Here is a 23,139-nt window from a genome sequence, read left to right on the forward strand (position 1 = left end):
CAGGCAAGAGTACTGGAGTGGGGTGCCATTGCCTTCTCCAGCCTCTAGCTGTAGATAATTTCTAAATCTATTAACCAAGTGGGGCTAGTTATTCCCACTTTACACTTAAGGAAACTGAGGCTCCAAGAAGGTAACTGGAAAGCGGCAGAGCTGGGCTAAAACAGCCCCAAGGGTCTTGTCGGCCAGCGGGTCACAGGCCTTTTAGCTGGTGCTGGAGTCTCCAGCCCCTCTGGGTTGAAAGTCCCTAGCTCTCAGATAGAGAGAATGAGGTTGCCTGTGGTCAGGCTCAGCTGTGGATAAAAGCCCCTAAGAACTGGGCCTCGGGAATAATTCCTGCCTGACCCCAAAGCCACCCCGTGCCTGGGATGGCGGCTATGAATAATGGATGACACTGCGGAGAACTCTGTGGCTGGTGATTCATCTACACTGTGATGGTCAACTGCCTCTGGTGCGGGGAGGGGAAGATGGATGGACTTCCCCACAAGAGGCTCAGGCCCCCCCTCCTTCCCCAGCCTCTCTCCAGCCTCAGAGTCAAAGGCAGGGGCCATAGGAGAATCAGGGGTGAACCCCACTGCCTATTACTCCCCCATCTCCACCTCTAGACCCTTCTGCCTAGAGAAGCAAGGCCCAGGGACTAGATTCTGGAGGGTGATGAGGGAGGGAAGGAGTGGCTTTGAAATGTGATGCAGCTGGATGGTCTTCCCTGGTGGCTCAGTGGTAAAGAATCCACTGGGTTTGATCCCTGGGTTGGGAAGATCCCCTAGGAAGGACGTGGCAACCCACTCCAGTATCCTTACCTGGAAAATCCCATGGGCAAGGAGGCTGGTGGGCTCCAGTTCATGGGGTCGCAAAGAGCTGGACATAACTGAGCACAGTGGCACAATGGCTGATGGATGAGGGCTCTGTAGCTCACCTGCCAGGGTTCAAGTCCTCTGAGTCACGCTAGCACTGTGCCGTTGGGGGCTCACTCATCCTGAGACTCGGTTTCCTCATCTGTAACGTGTGGAAGATACCATCAGCTTCACGGAGCTGTCAGGGGTTAAATGAATATATAACACATGGAAAGTGCTTGGCCTCATCTGGCACATAGTCGGTACTCAACAAATGCTAGTTAGGTTGTGTGCCCACAATGTGGGAAGCTTTTCTGCATACTTTATCTCAAGTACTCCTTGTGGCACCCAAGGACAGTATTTGCTATAATTCTCATTTTACAGATGAGGAAACCAAGGATCACAGAGATTAAGTAGAAGATTGCGAAGCAGTCCATGAGAGGAGTAGAATTTGAACTCAATATCCAGTGAACAACTTCCAGTACACTCAAGAGTCCCAGTGGAACATCCTGCCCCACTGTCCTACACTTATTACCCTACAAAAGCTCCTCAGTTTACACAATCCATCCTTCCTTACACAAAAATCGACTCCAGATTAAGGACTTAAATACCAAAAACAAACAAAAAACCTACCTTAAAAAATGTTCAGCAGGAATGAGAGGAATAATCCTTTCAAACTTAATGATGCAGAGATGGTAGATTATAGACGTACATGTCAAAAACAAAGCTTCAGAAACCTTAGCAGGAAATATAGGTGAATATATTTTAGACCTTAGCATTAACAAAAGTGTTCAGCATCATCAGCGATCAAGAAATGCAAATCAAGATCTCTACTGGGAACAATTTCACAGTCAACTGGAAAACATTTTTAAATCAAATCATATCAAGTGCTGGAGAGGATGTAGATCGTACATGTTGCTGGCGGAAGTGTAATTAGGGCAACCACTTCATAAAGTACCTTGCTGTCATCTCTCACAGTTAAATATTCATATATTCAGAATCCCAGTGATTCCATTTCCGGGTAAACAGTCCAGAGAAACTCTTGCATGCACAATCAAGAGCCACTTATAAGGATGCCCAAGGATTTCCCTGGTGGTCCGGTGGTTAAGAATCTGCCTCCCAATGCAGGAGACGAAGGTTCGATCCTTGATCAGGGAACTAAGATCCCACATGCTGCAGGGCAACCAAGCTCAAGCACCTCAACTACTGAGACTGTGCACTCTGGAGCCCACAGGCCATAATTAGAGAGAAGCTTGTGCACTGTAACAAACAGCCCATGTGCTACAACTAAGCCCAACAAAGCCAAAAAAATATTAAAAATAGAAAAAAAAAAAAGAATGCTCACACAGCACTGTAAATTAGCAGATACCCGTACACCATTCAAGAGGCTGTCCACAGGAAACCAGCCATGATACACTGACCTAGGAGAATATGACACAAACAGTTAAAATAAGCAAATCCCAGTATGGGCCAATCTTAGCTATATGTAGACTATTAAATGAGAAATGAAGTCTCATAAGATTCATATATCTTGATACACTTTTTTTGGTTATCTGGCTTCCCTTTGTTGATGGATTGAATTGTGTCCCTGAAGAGATACACTGAAGTCTTAATCCCTGGTACCGGTACATGTAACCTTATTTGAACCTGTATAGGCAATGGCACCCCACTCCAGTACTCTTGCCTGGAAAATCCCATGGACGGACGAGCCTGGTAGGCTGCAGTCCATGGGGTCGCCAAGAGTCGGACACAACTGAGTGACTTCACTTTCACTTTTCACTTTCATGCATTGGAGAAAGAAATGGCAACCCACTCCAGTGTTCTTGCCTGGAGAATCCCAGGGACGGGGGAGCCTGGTGGGCTGCTGTCTATGGGGTCGCACAGAGTCGGACACGACTGAAGTGACTTAGCAGCAGCATAGGGTCTTTACTGATGTGATTAAAGTTTATTTTTAAGTTTTTTAAAATTTATTTATGGCCATGCTGGGTCTTCATTGCTGCACATGGGTTTTCTCTAGTTGCGGTGCACAGGCTTCTCATTTCAGTGGCTTCTCTTGTTGCAGAGCACGGGCTCCAGGCACACGGCCTCAGTAGATAAGGCGTGCAGGCTTAGCTGCCCCATGGCATATGGGATCTCCCCAACCAGGAATTGAACCAGTGTCCCCTGCAATGGAAGGTGGATTCTTAACCACTGGACCACCAGGGAAGTGGTATTATTTAAGTTTAGTTGAGGTCATATGGGTTAGAGTAGGTTCTAAATCCAGTGACTGGTATCCTTCCAAGAAGGGGAAGAACTCCCAGTAACAATTAGACAAACAAAAGAAATAAAAAGCATCCAAGTTGGAAAGGAAAAAGTAAAATTATCTGTTTGCAGATGACATGATCTTATGTACAGAAAATCCTAAAGACTCCATCAAAAAGCTATTAAAGGACTTCCCTGGGGTTCCAGTGGTTCAGATTCTGCGCTTCCACTGCAGAGGAAGCAGATTCCATCCCTGGGCAGGGAACTAAGATCCCACGTGCCATGCAATGTGACCAAAAAAAAAAAATTTTTTTAAGCTATTAGAACTAATAAATGAATTCAGTAACGTTGCAGGATATATAAATCAGCAAACAAAAATCACTTGTGTTTCTATCCATTAACAGTGAACTATCTGAAAGTGAAATTAAGAAAGTAATCCTGTTCACAACAGCATTAAAAACAATAAAATCCTTAGGAATAAATTTAACCAAGGAGGTGAAAGACCTGCACACTGACAACTGTAAGACAAAAAATAAAACAAAACCAAAAAAAAAAAAAACCCAAAACAACCCATAAGATACTGATGAAAGAAACTGAAGACACAAATAAATGGAAAGCTCTCTTGTGTTCTCGGATTGAAAGAATTAATATTGCGAAGATGTGCATACTATACAAAGTGATCTATAGAATCAATGTAGTTCCTATCAAAATTCCAATGGTATTTTTCACAGAAATAAAAAAGTACCCTAAAATCTGTATGGGACCACAAAAGACTTCAAATAGTGAAAGCAATCTTGGGAAAGGACAAAGCTGGAGGAATCACACTTCCTGATTTCAAGCTATGTTACAGAGCTTTAATAAAACATACTGGCACAGGGACTTCCCTGGTGGTGCAATGGCTTAAACTCCACACTCCCAATGCAGGGGGCCCGGGTTCTATCCCTGGTCAGGGAACTAGATCCCACACGCCCCAACAAAGACTGAACATTCTGATTCTGCAACTAAGAGCCTGCGCAGTCAAATTAATAAATTCGATAAAAAGATACTGGCATAAAAAAGGCACTGAGACCAGTGAAAAATAACAGAGAGCCCAGACGTTCAACCTGCACAAATACAGTCAACTGATTTTTGATAAGGCGACAAGAACACGCAATGGAGAAAGGACAGTCTCTTCAATAAATGATGCTGGGGAAACTGGATATTCACATGGCAAACAATGAAACTGAATCCCTGTCTTAGACCACTCACAAACTCAAAATGGATCAAAGACTTAAATGTAAGACCTGAAACCATAAAACTACTAGAAGAAAATATCAGGAAAAAGCCCTTTGATATTGGACTTGGCAATGATTTCTTAGACAAGACACCAAAAGCACGGGCAGTAAAAACGAAAATAATCAAGTGGGATTCCATCAAAGTAAAGAGCTTGTGTAAAGCAAAGGAAACAATCAACAAAATGAAAAGGCAACCTACAGAATGGGAGAAAATGTTTGCAAACCATACGTCTGACAAGCAGTTAATGTCCAAAATATACAAAGAACTCAACTCAATAGCAAAAAAGAATTTGCTATTTTAAAAAATGGGCAAAGGACTCAAATAAACATTTTTCCAAAGAAAACATTCAGATGTCCAATAAGCACATGAAAAGGTGCTCAACATCACTAATTATTGGGGAAAAGCAAACTGAAATCACAATATCACTTCACACAAAAGGGAACTTTTGTGCACACTGGTGGGAATGCAAATTGGGTAGCTACTATGGCAAGCAGTATGGAGATTCCTCAAAAAATGAAAAACAGGACTGCCATGTGATCCAGCAATCACTCCTGGGTATATATCCAAATGAAATGAAATCGGTGTCTTGAAGAGATATCTGAACTCCCGTGTTTATTGCAGCACTCTTCATGATAGCCAAGACACAGAAAAAAAAAAAAACAACTAAATGTCCTTCAACGAATGAATGGATAAAGAAAATGTAGCATATATACGCACACACATATATGTAATATATCATATATGTAACATAATACACACACACACACACACACACACACATTGGAGGAGGAAATGGCAACCCACTCCAGTATTCTTGCCTGGGCCTGGCGGACTAGTTGCAAAGAATGAGACATGACTGAGTGACTGAGCACGCATGCATATACATATACACACACAATATAATGTTATTCCACCATATGTTAAGTGAAATAAGCCAGACAAAAACAAATACCATATGGTTATCACTTACATGTGGGGAAGAAAGGAAGTGGGAAAGAGACCGAGAAACAAAGAAAAGGAAGGAAAGCAAGCCAATTTCACAGAAACGGAAAATAGAACAGTGGTTGCCAGGGGCTGTGGGGGAGGAAGAAACAAGGAGATAAAAAGGTCAAAGGGTACAAACTTTCAGTTACAAGAATAAGTTCTGAGGGTCTAATGTACAGCGTGCTGACTATTCGTTACCGTATACTTGAAAGTTGCAGCTGCTGCTGCTAAGTCACTTCAGTCGTGTCCGACTCTGTGCAACCCTATAGACAGCAACCCACCAGGCTCCCCCATCCCTGGGATTCTCTAGGCAAGAATATTGGAGTGGGTTGCCATTTCCTTCTCCAATGAATGAAAGTGAAAAGCCAAAGTGAAGTTGCTCACTCAGTTGTGTCCGACTCTTGGCGACCCCACGGACTGCAGCCTACCAGGCTCGTCCGTCCATGGGATTTTCCAGGCAAGAGTACTGGAGTGGGGTGCCAGTGCCTTCTCCATGAAAGTTTCAGAGTAGGTATTAAACATTCTCACCCTGTGTATGTAGGTGCATACATATACACAGAGTTAACCATGTGGGGTGATGAACATGTTCATTATCTTGATCTGGGTAATCATTCCACCATGTGTGTGCATTAATATCTGAAGTTTCACACTGCACACTTTAAATTATACAATTATATTTGCCAATTATTCTTCAATAAAGTTGAGGGAGAAATGGGAGAGGTGATGACACACAGAGGAGCAGGCATGTGAAGACAGAGGCAGGGATTAGGGTGATGTAGCTACAAGCCTCGGATTGCTGAGGATTGCTGGCAACCACCAGAAGCCAGGAGAGAAGCACGGAACACGTCCTTCCCTAGCGCCTTCAAAGGGGACGTGGCTCTGCCAGCACCTTGATCTAGAACTTCTAGCTTCCAGAGCTGTGAGAGAATAAACTTCTACTGTATTAAGCCATCCAGTTTGTGGGAATTTCTTCCAGCAGCCCTGGGAAGGTAATACACCCTTTCAATAAAGTTAGCAAAAAGAAGCTAACATTAAAAAAACAACATAAAAGGAGAACGGGGGCGGCAGAGGATGAGATGGTGAGATAGCATCACTGACTCAACGGACGTGAATCTGAGCAAACTCCAGGAGATAGGAGCCTGGCATGCTACAGCCCATGGGGGTCCCAAAGAGTCAGAGGTGACTTAGCAACTGAACAGCAACAACAACATAAAAATAGGCTTGGAGATAAAACCACACAAGAGAGAAACCAGGGAGCAATGAAGATAGGACCCAGGGCGATGGGGATGACAAGGGGGACGGGATGGGGAAACCTCCAGGCTGGACATTGGCCACTGTTAGGGTCCTAGCTTTTGATTAATGGGTTACATGGTGTGAACCATGTGATTAAAATAACTGTGGAAATTTTTAAGAAAATCAGGTCATGCAAGGACCAAAGAGAATACACCATGATCTGGGTTATGATTAGTCCATCATTCTCTGCACCTGAAGTTTGCTAATAAAATTACTTAAAATCAACAATAACAAAAAATTACTTAAAATAAAAGGGATTCCTGCACCACTGCCTTCTTCCACGTCTGGGACGTGGCCCGGCCCCCTCCCAGTCCCCACACTTCTCCCCTTACTGTCTTTCCCTTCTTCCCCAGCGCATACACGGTCTGACAAGCCCTGCAGAGTACTCATTTCTGCGTTTATCATGTGTCTTCCCGTGAGGAATGAGGTTCCCATCTGATTCATGCCTGTCTCCACAGGAGGGAGCACAGTGCTTGGCACAGAGGAGGTGCTCCATAAAGATCGGCTAAATCAATGAAAAAAACTGAATAAATAAACGAAGGATTTGGTGAATGGGCAGTTAAGGGGCTCTGGTACTCAGGTGCATGTGTGTGTTTGGAGGGGTGGGTACCACATGTGGAAATACAGGACAGGCTTCAGGCAGGGAGCAACCTGGGGGCAGTCATGCCCTCCCCACTCCCCAAGACTGCCCCTCATCACGCTGATAACAGACCCCAGAAATGAAGACCAGAACCAACCCAGGTTCCTCTCAGCCAATGACAACCCAGCTGGACACAGGAGCCCATGGGATGCCTCTGCCCCAGCCGGGGGCTCTTGTTTGGCACTGAAATAAGAGCACCGGGCTCCGAGCCACTGTGGGGTTCGCCTCTGGTGCATGCTCCACTTCAGCCTTCCACTTGCCCCCATCTTCACCGCTGCTAGCCCCCCTAACCATCTCTAGTTATTTCTATAACACTTTGCTTTAAATTCACCCACTTCTTTTTTTTTTTTTTTTTCTCCCTCAAAAGACTGATTTAAAAAGGAACGGAGGGGGCTGAGGAAGGAATTCACTGGTGGTCCAGTGGTTGGATGTCCACCTGCCAATGCAGGGGATGTGGGTTCGGTCCCTGGTCTGGGAAGATCCCACACACCACGGGGCAGCTGGGCCCGTGCACTGCAACTACTGAAGCCTGCGTGCCCTAGAGCTTGTGCTCGGCAGCAGGGGAGGCTGTCATAGTGAGAGGCCCGTGCACCACAATTAGGCAGTGCCCCTCGCTCCGTGCTGCAACTGGAGGGAGCCCATATACCTCAGCGAAGACCCAGCACAGCCAAAAATAAAAATAAAGAGCAAATTTCAAAAAAATAGTTAAAAAAAGAAAAAGGAATGGGGGAAGTTCCCTGGTGGGTCCAGTGGTTAGGACGTGGCGCTTTCACTGTTATGGTGTGGGTTTTAGTCCCTGGCTGGGAACCTAAGATCCCATCAGCTTCACAGCACAGCCAACATAAATAAATACATAAAAAGAAATGGGTATGTCACTATCATAAACGGAAAAGCAATATCTGGGCCAAAAATAGACAGTAACATAAACTGCAGAAAAACAACACGTTGTTCAATTCGAGATGGGAGTGTGGGTTGCCCAAGACTGTCAGCCTGAGGTTATAAGGTTATAAGGGGGCCGAGCCAGAGCTAGAGAGAGGCCACAGAGATGTTATACCCACCGACCAGCAAGGGCTGATTTCTCTCCTTGACCCAGATTGCTGGGTGACTCAGAGTTAGGTGACACCGTGTCTGTGTCCCACCTAACCTCGCCCTGCAGAACTCACCTCTCACCCTTTGTGGAATTGCCCTCTGGCCCAGCAGTTCTCTTCATGTTTAGGCCTGGAACCCTAACAGGCCCCACTGGAGTCTCCCTGGAGGCTGGCTGAGGCCTCTCTATTCCCTGGCAAGCCCCTCCCTTGTCCCAGGCCCTCCTGCGCCCCCAGGGAAGTGGGCACAGGGCCAGGCTGGCACAGGGCAGGCCCAGCTGGGCCCCAGCAAGCCCCAGGGAGCCAAGGCGAGCTCAGCCCTCGCCCTTAATTATCTTCCTGGCTAATGAGCATCTAAAAACCTCCCTGTCATCGTCAGGAGGACCCCTGGGATGCTGGGGGCAGGGCAGTTCTACGGACCAGATGTCACCAACTGAGGGAGGTATTAGAACCCACCCCTTCCTGGAGAGAGGAAATGGGCTTGGGGAGGGGAGCTATACTTCCTGTCTCTTTGTAGGGGAGAAAGCTAGGGTTGGGGCAGACAGTTAGGGTGGTGGTTAAGTTCAGGACTTGGCAGTCTACTGGGAGGGCTTGAATCAAGGCTTGGTGCATACCACCTGTGACCTTTAGCAAATGCACTAGCCCCTTGTGGTTCAAAGTGTGGTAACCAAACCATCACTACCACCCGGGGGGCTTGTGAGAAATGCAGAACCTTGGGCCCCAACCTACTGAGTCAGAATCTACAACTTAACAAGACCCCCTTCCCAGATAATTTCTGTGCACATATGCTGCTCTGTGCCTCAGTTGTCCCATCTGTAAAATGGGGATTAAAATGGGTTCATGTATATGTAGTAGTGCTTAGAACACAGTTTGCTGCTCTTATTTATTTGTTGTTATTGTTATTGTTGAAGCAACTCACTCTGGGCAAGACAGATAGCTGGGCTATTCCCAGCCCCCAACCTTTCAGCACCCCAGAGGTGGGTTGTCCCTGTGAAGAACAAGAGCCCGAGACTCACAGAAATGCAGTGATTTGCCCAAGATCCAAATGAGGAAGCCCAGGTTCACTCCCATACCGATCCAACCCCACTACTCATGTTAAGAGTGAATGAAGGACTTCCCTGGCACTTCAGTGGCTAAGACTCCATGCTTCCAAAGCAAGGGGCACAAGTTTGATCCCTGGTCGGGGAACTAAGACCCCACATGCTGTGTGGCATGGCCCAAAAAATAAGTATTAAAAAAAAAAGTGAATGGAATTGTTTCCTCTGTACTAAACCCCTGTGGTGCTTACAACTGCCCTGTCAACTCCCTCACAATTGTCTTTGCTGTCACCCCCATTTTTCAGGCAATGAAACTGAGGGTCAGAGAGGTCAGGCTGCTTTTCTAAAGCTACCCGGTAGGAAAGGCTGCACTGTACCCAGACAGTTGATGCTCATCATCCATGCTATGCTATATCCCCCCATCACTATTTTTTCCTCCCAGAATCTTTCCCCCCAAAGTGTTCCTGAGTCCCTTGTCACCTTTTGGCCAACCCTGGCTCTGGGGCTCTGGGGCTCTGGGGCTCTGGGCCTCTGGGCCTGCCCCTCCCACCTGCTCACCACTAATGAGGTCTTTGGCTACTTGAGGCTGGGACCACAGAGGCCGCTGAAACTGACTCTGTGGGAAGAACTTGCTTCCTTTCACCCGGGGCTCCCAGGTGTGGCTGACCGGGCAGGAGCCTTTGAGGGTGGTGCCAGGCCAACTCAGGAGTAGGAGCTGTGTTGAGCTGTCTGGCTCTGGCCTCTGGGGAGCTGGCCTGGAGCTGAATGCCCCTCTGCCTCTTTGTCTACTCTCACTTAACCTCCAGCTCACCTCCTGGGCCTAGCCTCTTCGCTAGGGTGCAACGGGGTCAGACCTGGAGGTCTGCAGTCTGCCCATTCATTCCTTCCTTCAGACAAGCACGTATCATATACTCTTGTAAATGTACAATTTTGCAGTGCACAGGCTAGAATATAACATACAGCACTGGGTGGAAATCAGGGAGGGCCCTCTGAAAGATGGAGTGGAAGAATGTTTCAGCTGAAGGAAACAGCACAGGCAAAGGCCCAGAGGTGGGAAACAGCATGGTGCATTTGAAGCAGGAAGACACCAACCCGGAGTGGATGGAGCAGAAAGAGCATGGTGACTATGGCCTTGAGAGAGGGGGCCCTCCATCTTCTCCCAGACGGCTCTTTTTTTTTTTTTTAATTTATTTTTGTCTATGCTGGGTCACTGTTCCTGCCCAAGGGTTTTCTCTAGTTGCAAGGAGTGGGGGTGATTCTCTAGTTGTGCTTGGGCTTCTCAAGCGGTGGCTTCTCTTGCTGCGGAACATGGGCTCGAGGGCGCACAGGCTCAGCAATTGCAACCCATGGGCTCAGTACTTGGGGTGAGGGGGCTTAATTGCCCCACAGCATGTGGAATCTTCCGGGACCAGGACTGAACTGTCCCCTGCATTGGCAGGTGGATTCTTAACCTCTGGACCACCAGGGAAGTCCCAAGGACTCTGCTTGAGACTGGAAAAGACATTTCCAGACAAGACGACCGGTTCTCAGGATGAGGTGCTCCACCTGCCCCCTCCTACCTTGCAAGCGAGAGGCAGTAGTCCAGGGAACTTTGGCCACAGAGGCCTTGAAGGACTCACTCTTGCCCCTCTTACAGCCAGCTGGCCACAAGGGGAAGGAGTGTCCTCTTCCTTGACCGCCTTCCTGGGTGGACAAGTGGACTGACTGGCACTCATTCCCAGGGCAAACAGGCCTGGCCTCCAATCCTGTCTTTATTATATGTGGGCTGTGGTACTTCAGTTCTCTGAAATATCAACTGCAAAATGAGCAGCTCTTCCTTTCCCAGTTGTCTCCATGAAGTGTGTTGAGAGGAGAGCACAGGGCCTAGCGCTGGGTGAGGCCTAATCGCGGGGGCTACGTTCAATAACCATGATTAAAAGAGGCCAAAAAGGCTGCAAATCCTGTTTCAGCCCGCAGCAGAATGAGAGCTCTGTTGAGGTCAGGGTCCTTGCTTGTGTTCGTGGTTATTCCGGCCACCACTGGTACACCCAGCGTACACGGTTGGCGTTCCACAAACGTCGAATGAATGGATGGATGATGCAGTAATGAACTAATTAATAAACGAGTGAATGACCAGCTCCTGCCCCGAGGGAGGACTTGTAACTCAGGGGTCCTGCCTGTCTTTTGTCTTGCCGGGGCACCTTGCCACACTCTTACCTGCTCTGAGCCTCAGTTCTCCCCTCTGTTTGCTGGCGGGAGTAAGGGAAGCCTCTGGGGGCTGGGGGCGGGGGTTCCGGGCACGGGGGCCCCCGCACCGGCCCGCGCCCAATCGTCGTGCGCCGAGGCCGAGTCCGCCTCCCGCCCCCAGTCCTGCCAGCTGCGCGCAGCCCCCGCCCCGCCTGGGCGGCCCGCCTCGCGCCACGTGACCCCGCCCCGGCCCGCCCCGCCCAGTCGTCCAGGCGCGGGCTCCCATTGGCTACTCAGGGAGGACCCCGCCCCCCTCCGGGGGCGGAGCCGGAGACGCCCCGCCCGCCGCAGAGCGGGGCTCCTGCGTCCGGACGGTGCGCGGCGGCCGGACCGGGCTGGCGGGCGGGTGGAGCCGGGCCCCCGGGGCTGCTGCGGGGCGATCGGGCCAGGCTGCGGACGGCGCCATGGTGAGCGGAGCCGGGAAGGGCCGGGGAGGGAGCGGGTGCCGGGTGCTCGGGCCCGGCGGGGCCCTGCAGAAGGAGAAGGGGCGGCCCCGCCTGGGGTTGGGGCGCGCGCTGGAAGGCTCGGTCGCGGGCTGGGGGGTCGCTGCGGCGGGGGAGGGGCAACCTGGGCGAGGGGCGCGGCTTCGGGGGGAGGGTCTGTTCCAGGGGGCCGCGCCCGCGGGCGGGGGTTCTTTGTCCGCTGCGCTGCGGAGAGATCAGGACAAAGGAGGCGGCGGGGGGCGGCGGCGTCGGCTTCGCAGGGAGCGAGTGTACCCCCTCAACGCAGTGGTTGCCCCTCACCGCGGCCCGCAGTTCGGCGCCCCAGGCTGGCCGCGGGGCTCCTCGGGACACTTAGAGATTTTCAAAAATTAACAGGAGGCGGGGATCCTGGCAGCCTTCGGGGTGGTCAGGAGGATAGGAGCGGGGTAGAGAGGGAGTCCTGGCGACGTCTGGCGCCCACTTCGCAGGTGGGGAAACTGAGGACGGGCTGCGACGTTTGGTGCCCGGTTTCGTCGGCGGTGACTGCGCGGCGTGGGCATGACTGGGTCTCGTGGTCCCGCGTCCCCCAAGCTCCCTCCCCCAGTCAAGCCGACTGGAATTGCTTCTCCAGCTGTCGTTCCCCCTCCAGTTGTCCCCCCACCCCGGGCCTCGTCCCTTCCTCTCTCCAGCCTGTTCTCAGCTCTTTGGTAGAGGCGGGGAGACGACGGAGTCGCCTGGCAGGGTTAAATGAGAGGGTGCGTGGAGCGCGCCTGGCATCGCCTGGCATCGCGCCTGCACGTCGCCGGCGCTTGGCACGCGGGAGCTGCCCGGGTGCTTGTCATCCCTGTGTCCCCAGCATAGAGCCCTTGGCCCCAGTCCCCCAGACTGCTCTGATGGGGGCGGACTGGGCTTCACCTGTCCCCCTTGGCCCCTCAGGCATGGGAGCAGGGGAGGTGGGGGTCAAATAATATGTCATTTGTGTGTCAGAGTTGAAATCCCAGATTCTGGATCCGGGGCTGCCTGGGTTTGAATCCCTGCGCAGTTACTTTCGAGCTGTGTGACCTTGGGCAATTGACTTAACTTCTCTGAGCCATGGACTCTTGAGGCTGAGAGATGATCTGTGTGAAGTGTTTAGCCCATTGTCAGGCACAGAATAATCACTGCCAACTTCTGTCAGGCATCTACTGTTATTACCGAAGTTGTCCAGCAAGTGGGCCTACCCCGGGGCAGCCTGTGAGAATGACCAGTGGCTGATTCACAGGGCGCGGGCATAGGAGACCGAGACTGACCTTGGGGCAGTCCCTGGGACTCTAACTGCGCCAGCTTCCTCTTCTGCACAGGGGAACCTAGATGGTTCTGGTGCGAATTTCCCCTTCGGGAGGACCGTGGTCTAATGGGTGGGTGGTGGAAGGTGAAGTGACACTGGACGCAGAGCTGGGCACAGCACAGTTAATCTCTCATCCGCATCGCCACTGTTCTTGCCCTGGCTCGTCGAGGGCAGTGGCCTGTGTGATGCTTCCTTGGGTCCGAAGCCTGGCTCAGGCCTGGCACAGAGCAGATATTCCACTTGCCCCCTTGACGTGCCCCACCCTCCCCACCTGTCCTGTGTTCCTCATCAGAAACTGGGCAGGAAATGTTTCCAGTTTGTGAACTGGGGTCCCCCAAAGAGACAGAGCAGGGTTTGTTGGGACACCTAACAGATGGCTCTGTCGGGGGAAGAGGCATGGCTTAACTGTGCGGAGGTGGTTGGTCCCCTGTAAGCAGAACAGTCCCAGAAGGTAGCAGCTGCAGGGCGGAGCTAGCTAACCTGTCTAGCTGGGCCGGGTAACACTTGTGATGTGCCCAGTTAAGCGAGAAGAAGGTGGCAGCATGTCCCCTAAGGAAGCTGCTATTTGTGGCACTGGGCCTGGACCAGGTTTTTCTGGGAGCAGGTCCTTTGGAGAGGGGGTGCTGTGAGGGGCCACCCTGAGGTTTCACTGTCCTCCCTGTGACATCCAAGAAGGTGTGGGGCCTGGCAACACACAAACCTGGTGGTTCCAGAGTCCTGTTGTCACATTTCTGATCACTTCTCAGCCTCCCCACAGCCTGGCTGGTGAGGTCAGGTCTCGTTCCCATTTTGCAGGCTGAGAAACTGAGGCCATTATTGGGCAATTTGCTTGGCTGAGTCATAGTAGCTCCTGATATTGAGTGGAGGGATGGGGTGAAGAAGGGGACTCGCATTGAATCTGTTCTGTTGGAGGCTGAGGCTCCACTAGGCCTGGGGTGGGTGCAGGGACCTGCAGAGTGGGGTGAAGGCTTCATTTTGCGGTTCCCTGAAGAGGCAGGGGTGACACATGCAACCTTACACTGAGGAAGACCTAAGTGGTGGGCCTCTCGAGGCCAGCAGGACAGTGGGAGATGCCTGGCTTGCTGGTGGCCGAGGCAGGGACAGTCCTTAAAACCCACTGGTGGATGGTGGGGGGCCGGGGTGGCACGCTCAAAGAGGTGGTGTCTGCAGGCACTGGGCTTTTACATCTTGTTTTTCCAGGAGCAGTGAGTGAGATCCCAGGGAGGTGGAGCGGGAGGGCGGAGGGAGGGCGGAGGATTGGCACTGGGTGTTTGGGGATCCAAATGGCCTTGGGCTTCCAGCGCCAGCCTCCCTCCTGACTAAGGGAGCTGGCAAGGAGCTGCTGCAGAGGTTGGGGGGAGCATGGCCCGTCGCCCACCCCTAGAGTGCCTTGGCTGTGGGCTGGCTCCCAGGCTGGCCTGCCCCTCTCCCCCTGCACTTGGAAGCCCCTGCCCTTTGTTCTGCTGGGCCCCACTTTTGGGTCCCATCCTCCATGTTTCTACCCGGGATCACTCTTGGATAATCCGCTGAAGCTCCCCGCGCTTTAGTTTCCCCACCTGTGGAACTCAGATGGGAACCCTGAGCAGTGCTAGTTGCCAGCTTGTTAGGAGGATCAGATGATGGTGTAGAATAAAGTGTTAACCACTTGGATGAGTGTTCTGAAGGGGTCCAGATTTCCCATGCACCATTCTGGGCATTTACCCAGCCTGTGAGCCTCTCTGTCCTGCCCTGTGCCCTTTCCTAGCTCAAGGTGAGGGGTCAGCTGACTTGCAGGAGACAGCTTAGCTTAGCAGGAGGGAAGCCCGGAGGAGATGGAGCCATCGGTAGGGTCCAGCCGTGAGGGTTTGCTGGGGGGAGGGGGGGAACCGGCCGGCTTCAGGTTGCTCTGGGATCTGCATCTCGGTGACATTTTCCCTTCCCCACAGCCTGTGTGGGGACAGCTGCCCCTCCAGGGGCTCAGGTCAGGCCTGCCTGGGACCCACCCCCACGCTCAGGCTGCAGCCTGTCCTTCCTCCTTGGTAGCTTTGAGATTCGGGGGCGTTCAGGGGTAGGAGCTACTGAGGCCAGCTGCCTAGGACTGCTGCTTCCCCTGAGCTTGAAGTGGTGGTCAGCAGACAAGTATTGAGCACCTGCTGTGTGCTGGTGACAGGGCTGGGGCTCCAGCAATGGGCAGGATGGATGCACCCTCCTCCAGGCTCAGAGCCCACTGCGGGAAGGAGTTGGCAGCCAGGGAAGCACCTTTCCTGACCCAAGAGAATGTCAGGTGGGGGGGTGGTGGGGGGCATCTGGAGCCTGGGGGGTCTGGGGAGACCACCCCCGCAAGAGGCATCTTCTGAGAAAGTTCTCTCTCATGGGAAACAGCCAGTCATGGGACGTGCAGGGAAGAACACCGCAGGCAGAAGGAACGGAAAGTGCAGAGGCCTTGGGGAGATAGGCGGAGGCAGGAGGGTGTGAAGAAGCTGGGGAGGCAGGGGAATTCGGATTCTCTGCCGGTCTCTGCCGGTACCGGGGAGGGCTCTGAGCAGGAGATGACGCGACCAGATTTTGTAAAAGATGGGTTCTCAGGAAGTACTTGCGGAGGGAATGAAGTAATAAACACACGTTTGGGGGTGGGGGAGGGAACTCCGGCCAGGTGTGACTGTGGCCTGGTCACCTGGCTTTGTGCTCCCTCGAGGGAGATACCCAGACCTGGCTCCGCCCCTTCTTCCTGGCCTGGGGTGCCGGGGCGTGGGGAGGGGCAGCAGACAGGGTTTAAAGGTCACCGCCCCCCTCTCGGAGGGTCCCTTGGAGCTGGGGCTGCCTCTCTGGTTCTCCCCCAGGACTCTGGGGGCACTTCCTGGGCTCCCCAGCTGGTTTGGCCCCTGGGGTCCCCATCCTCAGGTTTTTGCTGCCATTGTTTGATTTCTGACTTCCTGTCCCCGAACCCACTCCCTACCCCCGAGTCCCCAAACACACACACTTCCTCTTCCGAACTGATACTGACTTCCCTTCCTGTTCAAGAACCCAGGGTGGGGACAGGCACCCCAGCAGGCGCTGGACACCCAGGAGGGCGAGTGGAGAGGGCAAGGTGGAGAGGGACTGGCAGCTCGGTGTGCTCCCAAGTGGGAGGAGAGCATGGGGGTTGGGACGGGTTTACCCGGTGCTGCCAGCAGGCTCTAGTGGGGGTGGGGTGGGAGGAGGGCTCACCTGTCCTACCTGGAGGCCTGAGCAGGGTTGTGGAAGCGGATGGCAGCCCTGATGGTGGCACGGGAGAAGCCGGGAGGACATGCCCTGGGCAGCACAGAAGTGTGCGGGGCCACCCCTGGAGCACGTGTGCCAGCCTGGTGCTGACAGTGAAGCCAGAGTGGCAGACTGAGATGGGTGCCCTGAAGGGAGGGAGGGAGGGAGTGCAAGGCGCAGGACCAAGGGGGCTTCCTGGACTGAGGGGTCAGGAAGGCTCCCTGCCTGGGCTGGAACTAACCAGGGCAGGGTTCTCAGCCTCCGCATGATGTTTGTCTGGGGAGCCGTCCCCAGCAGTGGGGGAGGTTTAGCAGCACACCTGGTCTCTATCCAGTTGGCACCAGAGCAACCCCCACCCCCCACCCCGCACCAGTTATAACCAAAAATGTCTCCAGACATTGCCACATGTCCCCTGGGGGGCATAACTGTCCCCACTTAAGAACCACTGAGCCAGGGTTAGGGGAGCAGAGCGTTTGGGCAAAGGCCTGGAGTGAAGGGAGGTGGGGTCAGTGGGAGATGAGCAGGGGCTGGGGCTGCTTCGTGTCGGATTCCAAAGGTCACTGTAAGGACCTGGGGCCTTTCTGCTGCGTGGAGGGGCACTGGCTGCAGTGGTCCAGGTGGCCCAGGGAGCCCGTTGAGAGTGATGGCAGCAGCCTGGCCCTGGAGGTGGTAAGAAGGGCACAGACTCCAGGTGTGTTGCCCCCTCCAGCCCCAGACCCCTCTGCCATTGTGGTGGTGGGAGCAGGGCAGGAATTTTCTCAAGGCCTGGTCCCTGGACAGACTCAGGGACATTGACTTTGCTGCCCAGAACGTGGTCCTGGGGTGGGGGTGGGGGGAACTCCTTAGTGTGGAGGAGAATCATTGCTAATTAAGGCTGTCATTGCTCAAGGACGGCACTCCATCCTGTTTGGAGGGGACACCTTTCCCTTCCAGCGCTGTCCACCTGCACTGATGTCAGTCTTCTCCAAAAATAGCAGCTTCAGACAGCTGAGCACTGGCCCTGTGCCCAAGGCTCCCCGGGCTCTCCTGCACCCTCACGACCACCTGGCTGTAACTATTATTTGCTCCATGTGTGGTCATGCAGGAGACGTTAAAAAGGGCTCGGTCTGGGACCCAGGGGGGCCACCACCTCCAACCTCAGGGGGCTGTCCCTGCCTGCCCCTCCTCTGCCCGACCCAAACCAGCTGATCTCCACTGGCTGCATGTGGAATCTTCCCAGACGAGGGATCAAACCCCCTCAGCTCCTCACGCTTGCTAGCGGACCCTCCTGCCTTCAGAACCTTAGTAGATGGTGTTCCACTGCCAGGAATGCTTTTCTCCAGGGGCTGACCTTCCCGCATGTCCCAGCATCACCTCCCAGGTGTTTGTCACCTGCCTCGCCCAGTTTAACCTGGTGGCACCTGGTCCCCTGTGTTCCCAGTGTGACTTTCCTGCATTTGTAGCAACAGGTGTGTGGCATATTGACCTGTCTGTAGTCTGGCTCCTGCACTAGACGCTGAGCCCAGTGAGGGCAGAGGCCGGTCTGTTCCGCTTCCCGTGCCCCCCTCAAAGTTCCCAAGCCAGGGCAGCTACAGCTCCTTTGGGAGCAAAGGCTGTCACTGACTGCACCCTCTCACAGGTGTACCGGAAGGCTCGCTGAGCTGTATACTTCCCACGTCGGGGCTGATGTCATTTCCCTGCTTTCGAATCCCTCATCTCTGTCTGTCTCGAAGCAGTGGCTCCTTTCATCTGTGAGCACTTACTAAAACACCCAGTGGTGCTGGGTTTCTAGAACATCCATTCACCTGGAACAGACGCTCTTTCAGCCTCCACCATGGTGGGGTCACAGGTCTCGGGTGCTGCCTTTCTTGCCTCTGCCTCTCAGGTTCCCTGCCTGAGCGCGGGTGACTGGCTGGCTGGTAGCAGAGGCACTGAAGGTATTAAATGGAAGTAGCTGGGGTGAGCAAAGAACGCTGGTGGCATCATGAGCCAAAAAAACCAGCAAACGCCACCCGGCCTGTTTTTCACTAGGATGAAGGCGGGCCGGTCAGGCTTACGAACTGATTAAAAATAGACCCAGTGGAAGACCCAGCGAGAGCGTGTGAGCCGCCAGGGTCCCCAGCAGTGTCCCATCGTCTTGCTTTGTTTTTCAGGGCTTTCGGGTCCAGCCTTGCTGAGCTGTCCCCACACGAGACCTTCCTGCGGAGCAAGCCCCTGCCCCTACAAGCGCTGACCATGTCTATTATGGACCACAGCCCCACCACGGGAGTGGTCACAGTCATCGTCATCCTCATCGCCATCGCTGCCCTGGGGGCCTTGATCTTGGGCTGCTGGTGCTACCTGCGACTCCAGCGCATCAGCCAGTCAGAGGATGAGGAGAGCATCGTAGGGGATGGCGAGACCAAGGAGCCCTTCCTGCTGGTGCAGTACTCAGCCAAGGGACCGTGCGTGGAGAGGAAGGCCAAGCTGACCCCCAACGGCCCTGAAGTCCACGGCTGAGCCAGGATGCAGAGGCTCCTGGGCCCGTTTGTAGCCAGCCGGGAGAGGCGCAGGAGAGGCGAAACCACAGACATGCCTCCGCCTAAGAGGAAGGGTTGACACTTGCTGGCATGGCCTCGCCAGGCTTCATCATCGCATGCACTGACTCCCAGGGTCCCAGTGGTCCCAATCCGGGGCTCGCTGGCCCTGGGCAACCCCTCGGCGTCCTGGTGGGACTGCCCATTGCAGGCAGTGGGCAGACCTGACCTAGCTGGGGCTCTCGGCCCCGCAGCGCTTTTGTTACTTGAATGTTTAGCTGAGCCTGTTTTTGATGGAGCTACTACTACTGTAACGCGTGAACTCACAAGCCTGTGAACTGTAAATAGGCCCCGGAAGCACGTGCTTAAGCCTCTTTTGCTGATTTTTTAAAATATCGCGTGTAGAGCACATGGGACTGTCCAAACTAGGGCTGAGCTGAGTCAAGGCAGTGGGGAAGGGTGGTTTTAGACATGTAAGGCCCACATGGCACTTGGCAGGGGCCTCTGATACACGTGTGTGTTCGTAGAGGACGTGACATGTCTGTTTTAAGCCTCGCAGCGGACCCTTCGGGGTGCCTTGGTGGTTTGCTTTGTGAGCAATGAATGAGAGCGGGGGCGCGATCTGCCCCCGTGCCCCGCCCCGCTAGCTCCTGGTAGATGAGGTCGTTAAATGGCTGTTCCCTGTTGCTGGTGGAGCGATTGCAAGGAAGCTGCTGCGGCTGCTTGGGAGCCGGTGAAGGACGAGTCAGGGCACGAGTCCCGAGGCTGCCAGGCGTCCCAGTGGCAGAGCAGTTTCTGGCCCCCGTGGTCTTGAGCATGCTGGGCGCCCCGCCCCCACCCGGCTTTACTGAGCGCTGGCTTCGCTAGAAAACACCAGAGCTGCCGCCTTCACCCGCATCCGAAACCCAGCTGGCCCAGGAAGGGGGGACAATGGCGGTTTTAGTTTGTTGTATTTGATATTTTCTGCACTGGAGGGGGGCGGGGCTTAGTTTCCCCTGTTTCTCCCTCCTGCCCTTTTCACATATCTGCTTCCTTTCCGCTCAGATTCCCACCCACCTGCTCGATTTCACTGTCCTCAGCGGGCCACCGACAAGGAGGGTCCCCTGACGTTGCTCTGAGAGTGCCCAGTGTCGTTTCTTGGGTGCCTGAGGAAGCAGGAGCCCCGAGCAGCCTGTACTTCAGTGGGCAGGTAGGGGGAGAAGGGGCTTAAGGTTCAGGACTTGGTTTTTGCAAAGATGAGGAGCTGGATGGCTATCGACACCCCCCCACCCCTCGCCCCTCCATGGTGTCCCTTGTGTAGACTTCAGTGAACTCGGGTTTTTAATCACACCACTGTAAACAGTCTTAAATGATGATTAGATGGTGATTTGTGTGTGCATCCTTGGGAAAAAACTGGAGGCCAGCCCTGGCAGAGCTTTGGAGCACTGGCCCCCAGTACTTGAGCCTCCTGCCACAGCAGAGGCGGGGAGCGCCTGGCTAACCTCAGGCTGCCCCCACCCCATCAGAGCTCCCCCCTCCCCGAGCTCTGGCCTCCTGGGCATGCTGAAGGCGGCTCCTCTGGCCTCATCCAGATCTCCCCTAAAAAAGTGTGTTGAACTAACCCAGCTTTCTAGAACCCCTAGGAGGGAGCTTAGGGGACACCTCTCAGCAGTGTACCCCTCAATTAAGGGTCCAGCCTTAAATGACAGCCAGCGGGGAGGCGAGGGGTAGCTAGTTAAAAGACAATTTGAGCCAAAAGCAGGATTGAGACAGCACAGGAGATCACTGAGGGATCCTCAGAAGGTGACCGGGCTTTAGAGCAGGGGAGAGGCTGCCTTTGGTCCCCACCCAGGGATGGCCAAGTGTGAGACTGGACACCAGCAGAGGCAGGACACAGTGTGGGCTGGAGGGGGCTGTTAGAGGTTCTAAAGGGGTCAACTGGAAGGGGCAAGGAGGTATGCTTTCTAACAGAGGATGTAAAACTGGGGCAGATGTGGGGGTGTCTGATCCATTCCCCTCGCATTTCAGAGCTTCGGGCTTTCTACCTCTACTTTCTGCAGCCGGCGGTCAGCAGCTGAGGTTGTCTGTCCTTCCCCCAAGTAACCGAAGCACTTGCATTTTCAGGTCCCTGAGCCTGACCCCAAAAACGACCACCGCTTAACTGTCAGGCTTCCCCCGAGCTTCTTACCATGCCCGTGCAGTTTCAGTTTTGAGAACATGAAGTGTCATTTTCTCCTTAGTTTCACTCTTGGGGGGGGTCCTTATCCGTTGACATCTATGCCTCTTGCACCAGGCGTGTCAGCATGGTGTCAGTGCCAGGTCAGAGGCACAGTGGGGCACTAGTGGGGTGTCTAGGGTAAGTGGAAGGGCCCACAGGACTGGTGACCAACCACACAATAGCTCTCACTGTTCTTTGTCAATAGCTACTTTTTTTAGCAGAGACACCAGAGCCACACACTCCAATGGCTCAGTTAAGTTATGACCTCTCATTAAATTCTTTCTGAATAGCCCAACTGTTGCGTCCAAGTTTCCTGACTTGTCAGTCAGGACGTTAGCCTTTCATCCTGCGTGTCATGGCAGAGGCAACAGGAGGGGGATGGGGAGGGAACTCCAACACTGAGCCACTGAAACAGGGACTAACTTTTCTGACGAATCTTCACATGGACTGTGCTACTGTTTTTGTCTCAAAGCTACCAAGTTTGTGCAATAAGTGGAGGGGATGTCACCCCTGTTCAATAAAAGCTGAATGACATTCAAGTTGATTTTCTAGACCACTGAGAAAATCTTTATTTACAATAAATTTCAATAAAATTTGCATAAATATATTCCCAATGTACAGTTTTCTCCTTTGATTTCTTCATGTCATTTTCCAAAGTCAGTCTGTCCGATTCTCGGGGCTCCCCTCGGAGGCCAGTGTGGAGCTGACGTTGGCAGGCAGGGGTGTGCTGGCGGGCAGCCGGGGGGCACCTGGGGGCTCGGGGGGCTCTGAGTGAGCCTTGCTCGGGGGCATGCGGTCGTCCGCCCCGTCCCTGCCCTCCAGCTTCCGCTCCATGGTGGCCACCAGGATCTTGAGCCACGTGTTCTCTGTGAGGAGGGTTTCTGAGGCGTCAGCCAGCTCCTGGAGCTTGCGGGCCACCTCGTCAAGCTCCCGGGTCTTATGCTCGTACAGGGCCCGCAGCTGCTCGCTGTGCAGCCGCAGCAAATCATGCTGCCGCTCCAGCGTGTGCTGCTGCCGGAGCAGCCGGTGCTCGTCTCTGCGTGCGCTGGCGAGCCGGGCCTCCACCTGCACCTGCGCCCGCTGCAGGGTGCCAATCTCCGCCCGCAGCTTCCGGATCTCTCTCTCCAGGTGGGCGATGTGCCCCTGCTGCAGGACTGCCTCGCTCTGAAGACACTCTGCAGCGGGAGGGCCAGCCAGGTTCCGAGGCGCGGAGGCCGGGTCTGAGTGATGCAGGATGAACCGCAGCAGGTTGGGAAGGGTGATGGGAAGGTCTTCAGGGTATTTCACACTTAGGTCCTTTCTGGGGAGAAAGGGGGAAGGAGTCAAAGATCAGAGAGCCAGGCCTATGTTCTTAGTCCAAAACCAGGCTGCCAGCGCAGGTCAAGCTGCTGTTTCCTACCAAAAGGAAGTCTGCACGGAAAATGTCATCCGGAAAAAAATGTTCTACACATGAGGATGTGCTGGTTCTGTAATTAAAGTGGTTTATCTCAAAGGTGTGTCTGCTCCTGAGGACAAAGAGCTTGGACTCTGTGTTCCAGGAAAGATAAGAGCTCCCAGGCCTAAAGCCAGTGGTGTGTCAGGACGAGTGTCCTGGGGCCAGATCGCCACCATATCATTCTTGTGGCCATCAGCAATGCTTGGTGAGATGGGGAAAACCTCCAACACAGCCTGGCTCTTCAGCAAGCATTTATTACACATTATCTGAGCAAGAGTTCTCAACTGGAGTGACTATCCCCAACTCTGGACAGCGGGCAACACGTAGAGATACATTTTATTGTCACAGTGGGGAAGGTGTTACTGGAGCCCCACCCTTGACAGACAGATTGAGGGGCTCTGAAGAATGAAGGTCGCCCAGCCCTGAGAAAAGA

General features: G+C 53.5%; 2 protein-coding genes and 1 long non-coding RNA gene across 6 annotated transcripts in view; 1 reads left to right on the plus strand and 2 right to left on the minus strand.

Moving 5' to 3' along the window:
- On the minus strand, positions 917-8,498 carry LOC108633890. The gene is made up of 3 exons (XR_001917257.1): positions 8,427-8,498; positions 1,464-1,567; positions 917-993 (listed from the first exon to the last, which is right to left on the minus strand). It is a non-coding gene; the product is annotated as an uncharacterized LOC108633890 (long non-coding RNA).
- On the plus strand, positions 11,888-21,815 carry SNN (stannin). The gene is made up of 2 exons (XM_018040480.1): positions 11,888-12,018; positions 18,712-21,815. The coding sequence occupies exon 2, from the start codon at positions 18,794-18,796 to the stop codon at positions 19,055-19,057; it is 264 nt and encodes an 87-aa protein (XP_017895969.1). The 5' UTR covers positions 11,888-12,018; positions 18,712-18,793; the 3' UTR covers positions 19,058-21,815.
- The window catches only part of TXNDC11 (thioredoxin domain containing 11), a 58,642-nt gene continuing 57,314 nt past the window's right edge, over positions 21,812-23,139 (minus strand). For all 4 annotated transcript variants that reach the window (XM_018040477.1, XM_018040476.1, XM_018040478.1 and 1 more), the window contains one exon: positions 21,812-22,571. In XM_018040477.1, coding sequence (XP_017895966.1) covers positions 21,929-22,571 — 643 coding nt within the window. In that variant the 3' untranslated portion in view covers positions 21,812-21,928. The remainder of the gene's footprint in view (positions 22,572-23,139) is intronic.

This window comes from Capra hircus, chromosome 25, assembly GCF_001704415.2.
Source record: "Capra hircus breed San Clemente chromosome 25, ASM170441v1, whole genome shotgun sequence".
Taxonomy (NCBI): Eukaryota; Metazoa; Chordata; class Mammalia; order Artiodactyla; family Bovidae; genus Capra; species Capra hircus.

Coding starts and splice junctions, on each gene's coding strand:
- SNN (XM_018040480.1), top strand. CDS start 18,794: ATGTCTATTATGGACCACAGCCCCACCACGGGAGTGGTCACAGTCATC.